The sequence below is a fragment of the Lotus japonicus genome, chromosome 6 (assembly GCF_012489685.1).
Source record: "Lotus japonicus ecotype B-129 chromosome 6, LjGifu_v1.2".
In the NCBI taxonomy this organism is placed as follows: Eukaryota; Viridiplantae; Streptophyta; class Magnoliopsida; order Fabales; family Fabaceae; genus Lotus; species Lotus japonicus.
The window spans coordinates 66046919-66060029 of NC_080046.1; the positions used below are offsets into that span (position 1 = coordinate 66046919).

The 13111-nt window shown below is 31.6% G+C and overlaps 1 protein-coding gene across 1 annotated transcript; it reads left to right on the forward strand.

Moving 5' to 3' along the window:
* Positions 1 to 6126: 6126 nt before the first annotated feature.
* Positions 6127 to 12528, forward strand: LOC130722463 (oligopeptide transporter 4). Its single transcript, XM_057573191.1, has 6 exons — positions 6127 to 6732; positions 7743 to 7840; positions 9079 to 9642; positions 10308 to 10560; positions 11307 to 11489; positions 11699 to 12528. Exons 1-6 carry the CDS (start codon positions 6142 to 6144, stop codon positions 12314 to 12316), a joined length of 2307 nt encoding a protein of 768 aa, XP_057429174.1. The 5' UTR covers positions 6127 to 6141; the 3' UTR covers positions 12317 to 12528.
* Positions 12529 to 13111: the final 583 nt, after the last annotated feature.

Sequence of the window (13111 nt, forward strand, 5' to 3'; positions counted from 1 at the left end):
ACAACAAAAAAGAGTTTCCATGAGGAAAAAAAACTTGTGACTATTACAAATGAGTTTAATAATTACGCACTCATAATAAAGTTGTACACTTTGAAAAAAATAAATTGCACATTGATCTAATTATAACTTTATAAGTATTCAGTTTGTTTCCATCAAAAAAAAATATTCAGTTTGTGAAAACATTCAATTTTATTTAGTGGGATTTTTTTTCTTACAATGTACTCCATCGAAAGCAATCATACGGAAATAACCACATCATCATCATGAGATTAGTGATTAACTCTTTTAGTAGATGTTTTTCTATTCACAACACTCAAACTCGAAATTTTTCTTAAGGAAAATCAAACACGTGTAACTTAAACAAAACACTCGTTGGTAATTACTATTAGTAAAAGTTTGTAAGTTCAAAATTAAAAAGAATCAGGGAGTTTAACAAAAAAATTATAAGTGCTCGAATGATAACTCAAGTGGTAAGAGTTATGTGATATATGGGATCAATTCCTGAATTGTAGAATTCATTTTTTGAAGTAAAAAAAACAAAAAATTATAAAGAATTAGGTACGTCTTATAAATTGAGAGGGAGTAATATTTTAATGGATCATATCTATTAGCTAAAAAAACCCTCGCTTATAAAAAAAAACTAAAAAACCCTCTTTTAAAGTTCACTTCCGCCATTTCAAAAAAATAATCACAACTTGTACCACACCCACCTTATCCACAAAGCCATGCCCTCCATAACCTTTGACTTTCTTCCCCCACACAGCCAAATTTCCATTTTCCACTTATCATTTTCTTTTATTTTACATAATTTCTTCGTTTTTTTAATTAAACACATAATTTCTAAGTGTAAGTTCGCAATTGTTTAGACTTTATCCTTAATTTGTTGTATATATTGCATGTCCTCTGCGTATTACTACTATGTTGTTGTCTCTGAGATCGTTCACACAAGAACAGCATCAATAAAATACGCCGCTGTGGACCTTTTTGTTGAATATTATTTGTAAAATTAAGTTGTATATATATTGTTGAAATTAATAATTCAACGATCGAAAGTCAGAGCATTCACATGATCCATTAATCATATTCTTGTACACTGCATATATAGTGCCTGCCTGCATGGCTAGTGGTAGCATAAATAATGGAAAAAAAAATCCATATGATGCTGATTTATTGGTTCTTATATACAGGTTGTCTATTTAATAGCAATCGCTCTCAAAAGTCCTTGTTCTCTCAATGCAAATCCAGATCCAAAAGGACAGTAAGAAATTAGAGGTAGATTGATACCGATTGCTGAAGAAAGAAAATATTAGAAGACTACAAATGATGAGTGAAGTGATATTTGTACTAGCTAGGTAAATACGTACACTAGGATTTATTTGATTAAAAATCTACTATTATATATTTTTCTTAGAATTTTTATATACTACTACTATATATATACTATATTTTATGACAAAATGTGTTGACATAGTTTTTTTAACACTTATATATCTAACCGTACGTGTGAAGGTATTTTTAGTGAATTTACTTTTCTTAAAAAATAAATCAACCATCATTTTGAATTGTAAAAATTAGAACAAGGTTAATATGTGATATGACTATATATAAAGGTCTGTTTGGTGGTCAGGATATGATATGATATGACAGGATAATAATCATATCATGTTGTTATCTGTTGTTTGTACTTTATTGCACCAGCAGGATATGATAACACTATCTTGTCTCTTATCCTATCTTATCAATCATGTGTAAAAGTTATCCTGAGGGGGGAGTTAGGATAGAACATGATAGGATACTAGTTATATATTTTATTTCAGTATTCTAACTCCAAATTAATTTATTTTAATATTATATAATTTATAATAATATTAATTATTAAATATTAAATATTAATTTAACTAAATTAAAAAATAAAAAAAATAATTATTCATAAATAGTAAAATAGACTACTCACTTACAAATATTAATTTATTAATATTAATACACTAATTTATTATTTTCATCTCCTATTATTCAAAAATTATTTATCTACTTATATAATAATTTAAATATAAATTAATTTTAAAATAATAATATTATTAATTTAGTTAATTTTTCTTATTTATCGCGTGTCACAATTAAGTGAAACCAATTGGATAAAATATTGATTTTTTAATAGTAATAGACTAATTTTCTATTTTCATCTCCTATTATAATTTAAATATAAAGTACTTTTGAAATAATAATATTCTTAATTTAGTTAACTTTTATTGTTAATTATCACGTGTCACAACTAAGTGAAAACCAATTGGTTAATTGCATAATTTTATTTAAAATATAGGCTATCTTCCAAATAATAAAATAGGCTAATTAATAAAATTTTAGTTATTTTAAAATAGACTCATTCATGAAAATGTATAAAAAATTAAATTTAATAGAATGATCAATTTTTAAATGTATTTTTTATTCGACTATAAATTTGATTCATTTTTCCTTTATCATATCTTGTCCTTATCATGTGCACCTCAAACACAGGATAGGATAAGAGTCTATCCTGCTCTTATCATATCTGTTGTTATCTTGTTCACATATCATATCCTATCATATCCTATCCTGTAGCTACTAATGATAACAAAGTATACGAATAAAAAGCTATAATATTGAAGGTATTTTTATTAAAAGGCATACAATTTTAAACCAAAAATAAAAAATAGAATGCAAATTTCTTTTGTTCGGATATGAGACTGTCTTGATTCAGCATTACACATCTTACCGTCACAAAAGTCATAAAACGTTGAAGAAGTTTTTTATGACAAAGTTTATAGAAAATCTCGTCCTTACTTATTTATTAATTTATTTCTTCTTCTTTTTTAAATCACCATGCTATGCGATTTTTTAATAATTTTTTGCAAGCGAGATGAGGACTGGTTACGATTGATCATTGTGAAAGTTTGTCCACACTCCATGACTAGTGGAGGAAAGATCGAGCACATGCTGACGAACAGATGCAACTGATTAAGAAAATTCTGCATATACATTAATCAAGGATCATCTATTTAATTATAATTAATTAACATTGTCTTGATTAAGAGTATATTCTACATATATTAATTTAAGAGTAGCTAGCATGATGCAATTGATGTGCGGGTGATTGTTCACTAATAGCAGTAATTTAATTACGTACGCTTAACACTTGTAAGATATGTTATATGTATTTTAATCAGAATAATTTAATTATTTTATCAAAATACTTAATACTCCGTTCCTATATATAAGTCTCAAATAACTAATTCTCTTAGATAAAGAAAAGTAGTTACTAGTAATAAATTTGTAAAAAAATGATTTACTTTCCTAGATTACCCTTATTTACTTTCCTATGATTTTCTCTCTCCAAGTTAATACTTCTAAAGTTTATCATCTCTTTCATATTAAATATGAGGGTGAACTTTGAAAAAATTATTTAATGCTTCCTAGATACTCCCTCCGGTCCTATTTATAAGAAAAAAAAAAATTCACATAGTTTAAGAAATGTAGTTAAACTAGATAAAATGCATTAAATTTGTCTTAAATCAAAATAAACTTTTAAAATTACCCTTTGTTTTTAGTGTTGGAAAGTGGGAAAGAGAGAAAATAATTAATGAGACACATTTTACAAGTTAGAATTAATAAGGGCATCATTGGAAAAAATTAATTAATATAGCTCAAACTTTCATTTGGTTCTTATAAAAAGGACCAAGATTTTTCTTCTCTTTCATGCTTATAAATAGGACCGGATGGAGTATTAGAAAGTGACTTATATTTTGTAACAAATTTTTTTCAAAAAATGTGACTTATAATAGGGAACGGAGGGAGTATAATATAATTAATTATTTTCATAAGATATGTGTATTACCCAATAAGCTAAAAGACATTTTTTTATAGACAAATATTATTTGTTAGTAAATAGTCAATCTCTCCTTGGGGTTCGAACTCATAACCTTTCGTCTTTCATCTCATCTAACTCTTATGTCTCATAGCTTTAACCACTTGAATTAATTTTTAGGAACGCCAAAAGTCATATAATATGAGATGGAAGACCTACTTATTCACACAATTGAATTAAGAAAAATCTAAGTTCACACAACTTATCATATACTCCCTCCGTCCCTAATTATAAACTAACATTGAGACTTTTTTTGTGTCACTAAATATAAGCTAACCTTGCAAAAGTTAATATTTCTTTCCATATTCACCCTTGCATTTATTGGTAGTGGAGCACCACCATTAGTAGTACAATGATGAAAAAGTGTTATCATAAATAGGGGTAAACATAGAAAGTTGTACATTTTTTTTGAAAACCAATGCATCAATTAAGGCTTTCTTAATAAGTGTGATTTTTACAACTTTAGCTTATAATTAGGGATGGAGGAGTATTCTACTATTCTAGATTTAACTATACGTACGAGTGATTCTTTAGCACTCATGTCTAAAAGTGAGTATATAGTGATCTCTGCAACATGTTATTCCTGTCCAATAGCTATCTACTGCTCTACCCATGAGTGAGAGGTCTTTGTTTAGCCCTCTTCGATATACATGTCACTAACATTCTAGAGAAAAAAACCTATTTTATTAAGTGGCACACATAACAACAATCTTTGGTAGGAGATAGGATTACATTCTTCCCCGGTGGCGAGTTTCTCTTCACCGAACGCAAGTTTATGGCTTGCTGCATTCTCGAAAGTCAAAAGTTGTCGCTCCATTGAAACTGTGGGAGAAAGAATGCAACTCACGCATTTACATGTGCCCACAGTACAGAGATATAACCCAACTGGTCACTACAGACCAAATTAATGGTCTACACCTCTTTAATTAGTTGTATTGATTGCATCCACAATGAATATAATCCTAATTTTTAAATCCTTCAATAGTAATTATTTCTCAAAATGAAATGTGTAGCTGGCTCACTTCGGACGCTACATTGATGGATTCGCCAATTTTGTCATTGGATTAATAATGAACACAATGTAGTAAAAAATAATATGTGTAGAAACTAGAGTAAATTATACTTCTTCCGTTCCCTATTATAAGTCACATTTTTTGAAAAAATTTTGTTGTAAAATATAAGTCACTTTCTAATATATAGGAAGCATTAAATAATTTTTTCCAAGTTCACCCTCATATTTAATATGAAAGAGATGATAAACTTTAGAAGTATTAACTTAGAGAGAGAAAATCATAGGAAAGTAAATAAGGGTAATCTAGGAAAGTAAATCATTTCTTTTTACAAATTTATTACTAGTAACTACTTTTCTTAATCTAAGAGAATTAGTTATTTGTGAATTATATATTGGAACGGAGGGAGTATATAACCAACAAGTTCTAATATAATTGGTAGAAAGTTCAGCTCTTTAACTATGTAGTCTAATTTAAAATTTAATTTGAGGGGTGAATATAAAAAGCTAGATTTGTTAGAAAATACATGATCACTTAATGTAAAGATGTAGCTCATAACATAACAATAACTAATCTCATAGATTAATAACAAAATGTGTTTCATTCTTACAAGTCAGATTGAACTCATACTCTCAAGGTTAAAGTCTGAAGTGAACAACTACCCTGTCATGACTTGTGATATACTTTTTTGGTTAAAAATGGTAGAACATAGAGAATACTTTTATAAACTAATGGATGAGACATCAGTAACATACTGAGGAGACTAGTGAAGTCCTACTTTTAGATAGGAGTGCAAAAGATCTACTTGAGAAATGAGCGCTGAAAAATCTACTTGAAGAAGGTTGCCGACCAACTAAAATTTTATTAGACTTAGATATTCGAACCCTCAATGTGGAAGCAAGAGTTAAATCCAACACAACTTGTCACTAGTTGTGCCACCAAGTTGGCATGCATGTGTTGTGATATATCAACAATGATATATACACACCTTATTTTCTAAACACTTAATTTCCACTCATTTTTATTTTTATCTCTCTCCTCTTACTATTTATCACATCTCATACTTTCTCTCTCATACTTTTTCTTTTTTTCCCATCTCTCTCCTTCTCCACCTCTCTCCACCTCATATTAGAAGTGTGAACATAATATTATTCGTCATCTAAAACAAAAGGACAAAGTGTACATTACTAAATTTAAAATTGTAACACCACTCACATAAACAATGAATATATGAAGCTCATCATTCCCCTTAATCATGATCCTGCACAAGTGAAGTCCTCCAAAATTGAATGTAACGAAAAACAGCTCAACCAAGAAACCACCATGAACTCCGACACAGAGAAGCAAACCACGGCGGCCACAGACGTAGACATAGACGAAGATGAACTATCTCCCGTGGAAGAAGTCCGTCTAACCGTAACAAACACCGACGACCCGACCCAACCCGTATGGACATTCCGGATGTGGTTCCTGGGTCTACTCTCATGCTCCCTCTTGTCCTTCCTCAACCAGTTCTTCGCTTACCGCACAGAGCCACTCATCATAACACTCATCACCGTTCAAGTCGCCACCCTCCCAATGGGCCATTTCATGGCGACGGTGCTTCCAAAAACGAAGTTCAGGGTCGGGTCGAAAGTGCTGTCGTTCAACCCGGGTCCGTTTAACATGAAGGAGCACGTTCTGATAACTATATTCGCCAATGCCGGAAGCGCATTCGGATCCGGGTCGCCGTATGCGGTGGGGATTGTGAATATAATAAAAGCATTTTATGGACGCAGTATCTCCTTTCATGCTGCTTGGCTTCTCATCATTACCACTCAGGTAACTTAGTGAGGTTAATCATTATTCTTTTTTTTTTCTTGATTTTTTTATTTGAAAAGTATATACTAAAATTTATCTATTTACCTTTTTTTCCCTTTTGATTGGTGTTTCCTCGTATTATATATTTTACTTGAACTTGTTCCTTCTTCCTTCTTCCTTCCCTTTCTTTTGCAGAACGATGCCTTGAAATCCCATTAATTCCACCATAAATGGAGTGATACAATATATTCTAATATAGAACTAGATATAATTTATCCTAATTGTTGAGGTGTTGTATGGGTTGTTAATAATTACTACATAATAATTATGTGTGTATTATTATTGTCAAACCACTAATTATCTCAAAAGTTTAAGCTGTTAGGTAACGATTGAATGAACGGTTTTATATTTTTTATAACACGCCACCTCATGCAAAAAACCTTTGGACTTGAAGTGTGAATAATGCACATGCTCACTTACTAGAATCGAACTCTAGACTGCTAAGTTATATATGTTCTAAACTTCTAATACTATGTCAAATAATCAATTATCTCAAAAACTTAAGTTGTTGGATAACGACTAAATGAACAATTTTATATTATATTCTAATAATTATACTCATTTTATATTATTTTAAGAGATTTTGTTTGGTATATAAATTTTAAGATAAGGGAATACATCCCTGCAAGATAGTGTATTACTACATTTAACCAACACTTTGAGGACATTTAAGAGAAAAATATATATGAGTGACCTAAAATAATAAACAAGTTTATTAATATTAGGTCTAAAACCATTTTGCAGTTTAATTCAACTATTCACACCTTAAAAAAAAACTATTCACAAATTGTGACGTGAATTATTAGAAATAATAATGGAAATTATTTGTCTCTTGTTCAACAATTTTTTTTTTTTGAAATAATTAGTTTATGATATAATATCAGATCCTCAATGGGCAAACAGTTTAAACTCTAGAATTCGATTATCGCTACTTGTTCCTTGATTGACATGAATTATGTGTTTGCTTGCAGGTACTAGGATATGGATGGGCAGGGTTGCTGAGGAAGTACGTGGTGGAACCAGCCCATATGTGGTGGCCCAGCACTCTCGTCCAGGTCTCTCTTTTCCGGTATGTATGCCATAATGCCAATCAAAACGAGTCCCTCTTTAATCAAATCATATATGTACCATTTAGTATTTACTTTTTAATAGAATACTCTTGGCTTATAGAACTGCGATTAGGATGAACTATGAAACATGCATTAAGAGAGAACAAAATAACAATTGGGTTTCGTAGAATTTAATTTGTGGAAATCACATGTCTTGTTTTATTTTCACACAACTTGATCTTATTATAAAAGGGGTTGTCTTTTGTCTAAGTCATTGATTTCTAAGTTGAACTTATCCTGCACTGTATCATGCATTATTTAACGTGTAGTACGTATGAAATGGAGAAAATTGCACTATTATATTGAGATCATTTTCTTAGGCATAAATTGAGGAGGGAGATATGATGGATCGATGAAGATAATGCTTGAGTATATTGGTGGGAAATAATGACACTGAGCTGGCCCAGCTGTGCCATAAAAGATTCATGTCAGATTCCACACAAAAAATTCAGATTCACACAGTTGACTTTTAGTAAAAGAAAAAAACAGTGTTGACTTGGTACACGGTTAACGTCCGTGTCAAGCATTTATTAAGCTTGATTCGGTTCGGTTCAAATCTATGGTCCTTGAATTAGCGTCACAAACCACAATTACTCTCTCCTTTCACTTATATTCAATATTTCAATTCTCTTAGAGTAATTAGAAAATATGAAAGTAGATTTATAAAGAAATATTTAATACATCCTAGATATTATAAAGGGACTATACTTGAATGCATGGAGGAAAATTTGAGAAGTAATGTAGATTCATGCGTTGAAGTCAACTTATATATCAAAATTTTGTTTCTTCAATGTTAAACTCAACTTGATCATGCATTAAAATACGTGAAATCATATTTAGTTAACTCTAACGTTAAGCTAAACATGCACACAATCATTTTTATTTAGCGTAGTTTTGATTCACATAATTTTTTTACTGTAAATCCAAACATGTAATTTGATTTGACCAACAACCCGGAAAAATTGCTTGTGATTAGGAAGACTTGTTTCTACATAAATGAGGAGAATAAAGAGAAATTTTCACTTTTAATTATTTCTATTATCTATCTAAACAATAGATAAAAAACCCACTCATTTTCTATTATCTTGATCGATTTTATTTTTATCCATTTCTTACTCTCTCATGATATACTAGCATTTTTATTTTTCTTGACTTGGATTCTGGCTATTTACCAAAAAACTGTTCGTCTGGTATGCAGAGCATTGCACGAGAAAGAAGACCGCAAACTCTCAAGAGCAAAGTTTTTCACCATTGCACTAGTTTGCAGCTTCTCATGGTACGTGATCCCTGGATACTTCTTTACAACGCTAACAAGCATCTCATGGGTCTGTTGGGTCTTCTCCAAATCAGTCACAGCTCAACAACTCGGTTCAGGTTTGAGAGGTTTGGGACTCGGAGCAATCACACTGGACTGGACTGCTGTTGCTTCATTCTTGTTCAGTCCTCTTGTCTCACCATTCTTTGCCATTGTCAATGTTTTTGTGGGATATGTAGTCATAGTCTATGCTGTGATTCCTATTGCATATTGGGGTTTGAATGTGTATCAAGCAGATAGGTTTCCTATTTTCTCCTCACACTTGTTTACCTCTGAAGGTCAAAAGTATAATATATCTAATATTGTCAATGACAAGTTTGAGTTGGATGTTGAAAAGTATACCCAGCAAGGTAGAATTCATCTCAGTGTGTTTTTCTCTCTTACTTATGGGTTTGGATTTGCCACCATAGCTTCCACTCTTACTCATGTTGCCTGCTTCTATGGAAGGTAATGCTACTCAAATTGTTCAACAGTTTTGTTTAATTTCTTAGTATAGCCCTTGTTTGGAAGAGCTTATTTGAGTTTATCGTATATCATAAGCGTTTATGCAAGTGTTTCTGAGAGCTTCTCACAGTAGCTTATGACCTAGCTGTTTTGAGGTTATTTTCTTAAGTTGCTGGCAAATGAATAAGCGCTAATGTGATACCATAATCACTTCATTAAGGTGTTATTGAGTTTGAAAATTCTGGAACAAAAAGAAGATTCCTAAATCTGGGATGTAATGTAATATTGAGTTTGAAAATTTTGGAACAAACATATACAACAGTATGTTCTCAAATCTATATTGCTTTTGTTGACAGAAGTTAATTTAATTTATATGATTCAAAAGTACTCTGTAGTTGCATATTGTACAAACTAATGAATATCTGCATTATAGTTCTCAGAATTCTAGAAAATTTACTTATGTAGGCTAGAGGTTTAGAAATTTTATGCTTTAAAGAATAACTTGGGTACATATTGTATTAAAAGGATGGATTGGATTAAAACATTTGTGATGATTTTCTAAAACTTTCAAGAGTTCATGTTCAATGTCTAAAACATTTTTAATGAGCTAGCAGCTATATCATTGAAAAAAATGCTATGTTTTGATTGATGTATAACTAAATATGTAGGGAGATTATGGAGCGCTACCGTGCTTCTTCCAAAGGAAGAGAAGATATCCACACAAAATTGATGAAAAGATACGAAGACATACCTTCTTGGTGGTTTTATGCATTGCTGGTTGCGACGCTTGCAATTTCTCTTGTGCTATGCATCTTTCTAAATGACCAGATTCAGATGCCATGGTGGGGACTTCTCTTTGCTGGAGCACTAGCTTTTGTGTTTACCCTCCCCATTAGCATCATAACAGCCACCACAAACCAGGTTAATATCATGAAACTTTTGCACCCTTTTATGTGAAAACTGAAAAAACAAGCATTGGCCAAGTCTCCCTTGTGCTATAACTAACTTTTATTTGAAAGAAACAGGGGTGACAAAGATGAAGCTCATAGAGAATTGGTCAAAGGAGTTCTAACTATTTCAAATCCAATTGCTTCAAAAACTTAAAAGTCCTAAACTGTTAGATGAAGACATAATTGATTCAATATCTAATATTTATCTACAAAATGAAATGGAGATACATACATTATACTCTCATAATTCTCTGAATTGGCATGAACTAGTTAGAAATAGAAACTTTATCTTTTTTGGATCGAGATCTGTCCCCAAATGATCTCATTTCTTGTCTCAAACAATGAAATTATACCATGTCAATTAAAATATATACATATGACATTTATAACCTTATATAGGTGGTTTTTAATTGACATGACATAATCTTATTGATGAGACATGGAATGAAACACCATTTCGGACAAAGGATCTTGAACTGTCTTTTCACATGTCTTATGATAAACTAAATACTGATATTTTTTAAATAATGCTCAATTTGAAATGCTTTATCAATGACCACTTCTGAATCTAAGAGCAGTTTATGATCAGATGATGCTATTATGTTTGTATCTTGTGTTATATGTAACTTTAGCTGGATAGTCTTCTTCTGATTTTGCTCTTAACTGGATAACAAAAACTGAAGTTTTGGCTGCTTCTCTCTGATGCTCTGTCTGCAGACACCCGGATTGAATATCATCACGGAGTATGTCTTCGGTCTAATATACCCTGGAAGACCAATAGCAAATGTATGCTTCAAAACCTATGGTTACATCAGCATGGCGCAGGCTGTCTCCTTCCTCAGTGATTTCAAGCTTGGACACTACATGAAAATCCCTCCAAGATCAATGTTCTTAGTTCAGGTATATTCTCAGAGGAAAATTCCACTCTTCCCTAATATTATGTTGAGTTTATATCCCACCTGATAATTATTTACTTACCAATTACCATGATCATATGAAGAAAAACAAAACTAATACCTAATTTAGGCACAATTATGATACCTTACATGCTGATATTACATTTCTTCTATAGTTTCTGATGCATTCAATTTGTTCATACATGTGTATAGTTCATAGGCACAGTGCTTGCTGGAACGATCAATATTGGGGTAGCATGGTGGTTACTGAATTCTATTGATAATATATGTCACGACGAAATCCTTCCCCCAGGAAGTCCCTGGACATGTCCTGGTGATCGCGTGTTCTTTGATGCATCAGTCATTTGGGGACTGGTAGGACCATTGAAGATCTTTGGTTCTCAAGGAAACTACCATGCAATGAACTGGTTTTTCCTTGGAGGTGCAATAGGCCCTATACTTGTTTGGTTACTGCACAAAGCATTTCCTAAACAATCATGGATTCCCTTAATCAACCTTCCAGTTCTGCTAGGAGCAACTGGAATGATGCCACCAGCAACACCATTGAACTACAATTCATGGATTTTCGTCGGAACAATTTTCAACTTCTTCATCTTCCGTTACAGGAAGAAGTGGTGGCAGAGGTACAACTATGTTCTGTCAGCAGCACTGGATACTGGGGTGGCTTTTATGACTATTTTGTTGTACTTTTCACTGGGATTGGAAAACAAGAGTATTACTTGGTGGGGAACTGATGGTGAACATTGTCCACTGGCATCTTGCCCAACAGCAAAGGGCATAAGGGTTGGTGATTGCCCAGTAAACTTGTGATTGTGGGCATTTTTAATGGTTTAATTGTTACAATACCACTCAGGGAAAGCACTTATTGAGAAATGCAAAATGTAATATATAACGGTAACTATATTTGCCAGTAACTGGCTAGTGTAACATGGTTTATCAGGTATTACTCTTCCTATGGATTTTCTTTCTTATTGGGATAAAAATGAAATCTTCAATTTATGTAAATCAATGTTTGAAGCTCATGTGCCATCGTAAACATATCATTATACTTTACTCTGCAGCAATGCTATATGTTAGGAATAAAGTTTGCAATAAGCTCAAGCTGAGGTGGTAAAATAAATAGTGTTAAGGAATTGTTTGACTATTTCTTAAAGTATAGCAGCTGATTTTAGAATCAGATATTCTCATTTAATATGATGCCAAATCTGTTAGCATGATTGGGTACAATCACAATATGATCATATCCCTGAATTTCCTCATTATTATAATTCCTTGTGTATCCCTTGCTGTATATATATGTATCTGTACAACAACTATTGTTTGCATTCTATTTTCTTTCTTTTGGTTGGTATGAAAGCAATAAAATAAAAATGTTAGAAGAAAAGGGAATTTTGACACTACTTAGATAATATTTGGGTTAATAATATAAACATCTAAATTAAATTTAATGATGAAATAAAAAATAGAAAATTAATTCCAATGACTTGTTTTTGTTCCATTAAATAATTACTAGCGAATACATGTATGCGTACTTGCTTTTCAGAGCCACCCATGGTACAGTTACAAAGCAGTCTTGTTCTCCAACATGATAGTACATGGCAATTA

Bases quoted from the DNA above. Each gene is read 5' to 3' on its own strand.
- LOC130722463 (XM_057573191.1), top strand. From the start codon at position 6,142: ATGAAGCTCATCATTCCCCTTAATCATGATCCTGCACAAGTGAAGTCC. The intron at 6,733-7,742 runs GTAACTTAGTGA...GTTTGCTTGCAG, and splicing joins TTCTCATCATTACCACTCAG to GTACTAGGATATGGATGGGC. The intron at 9,643-10,307 runs GTAATGCTACTC...CTAAATATGTAG, and splicing joins GTTGCCTGCTTCTATGGAAG to GGAGATTATGGAGCGCTACC.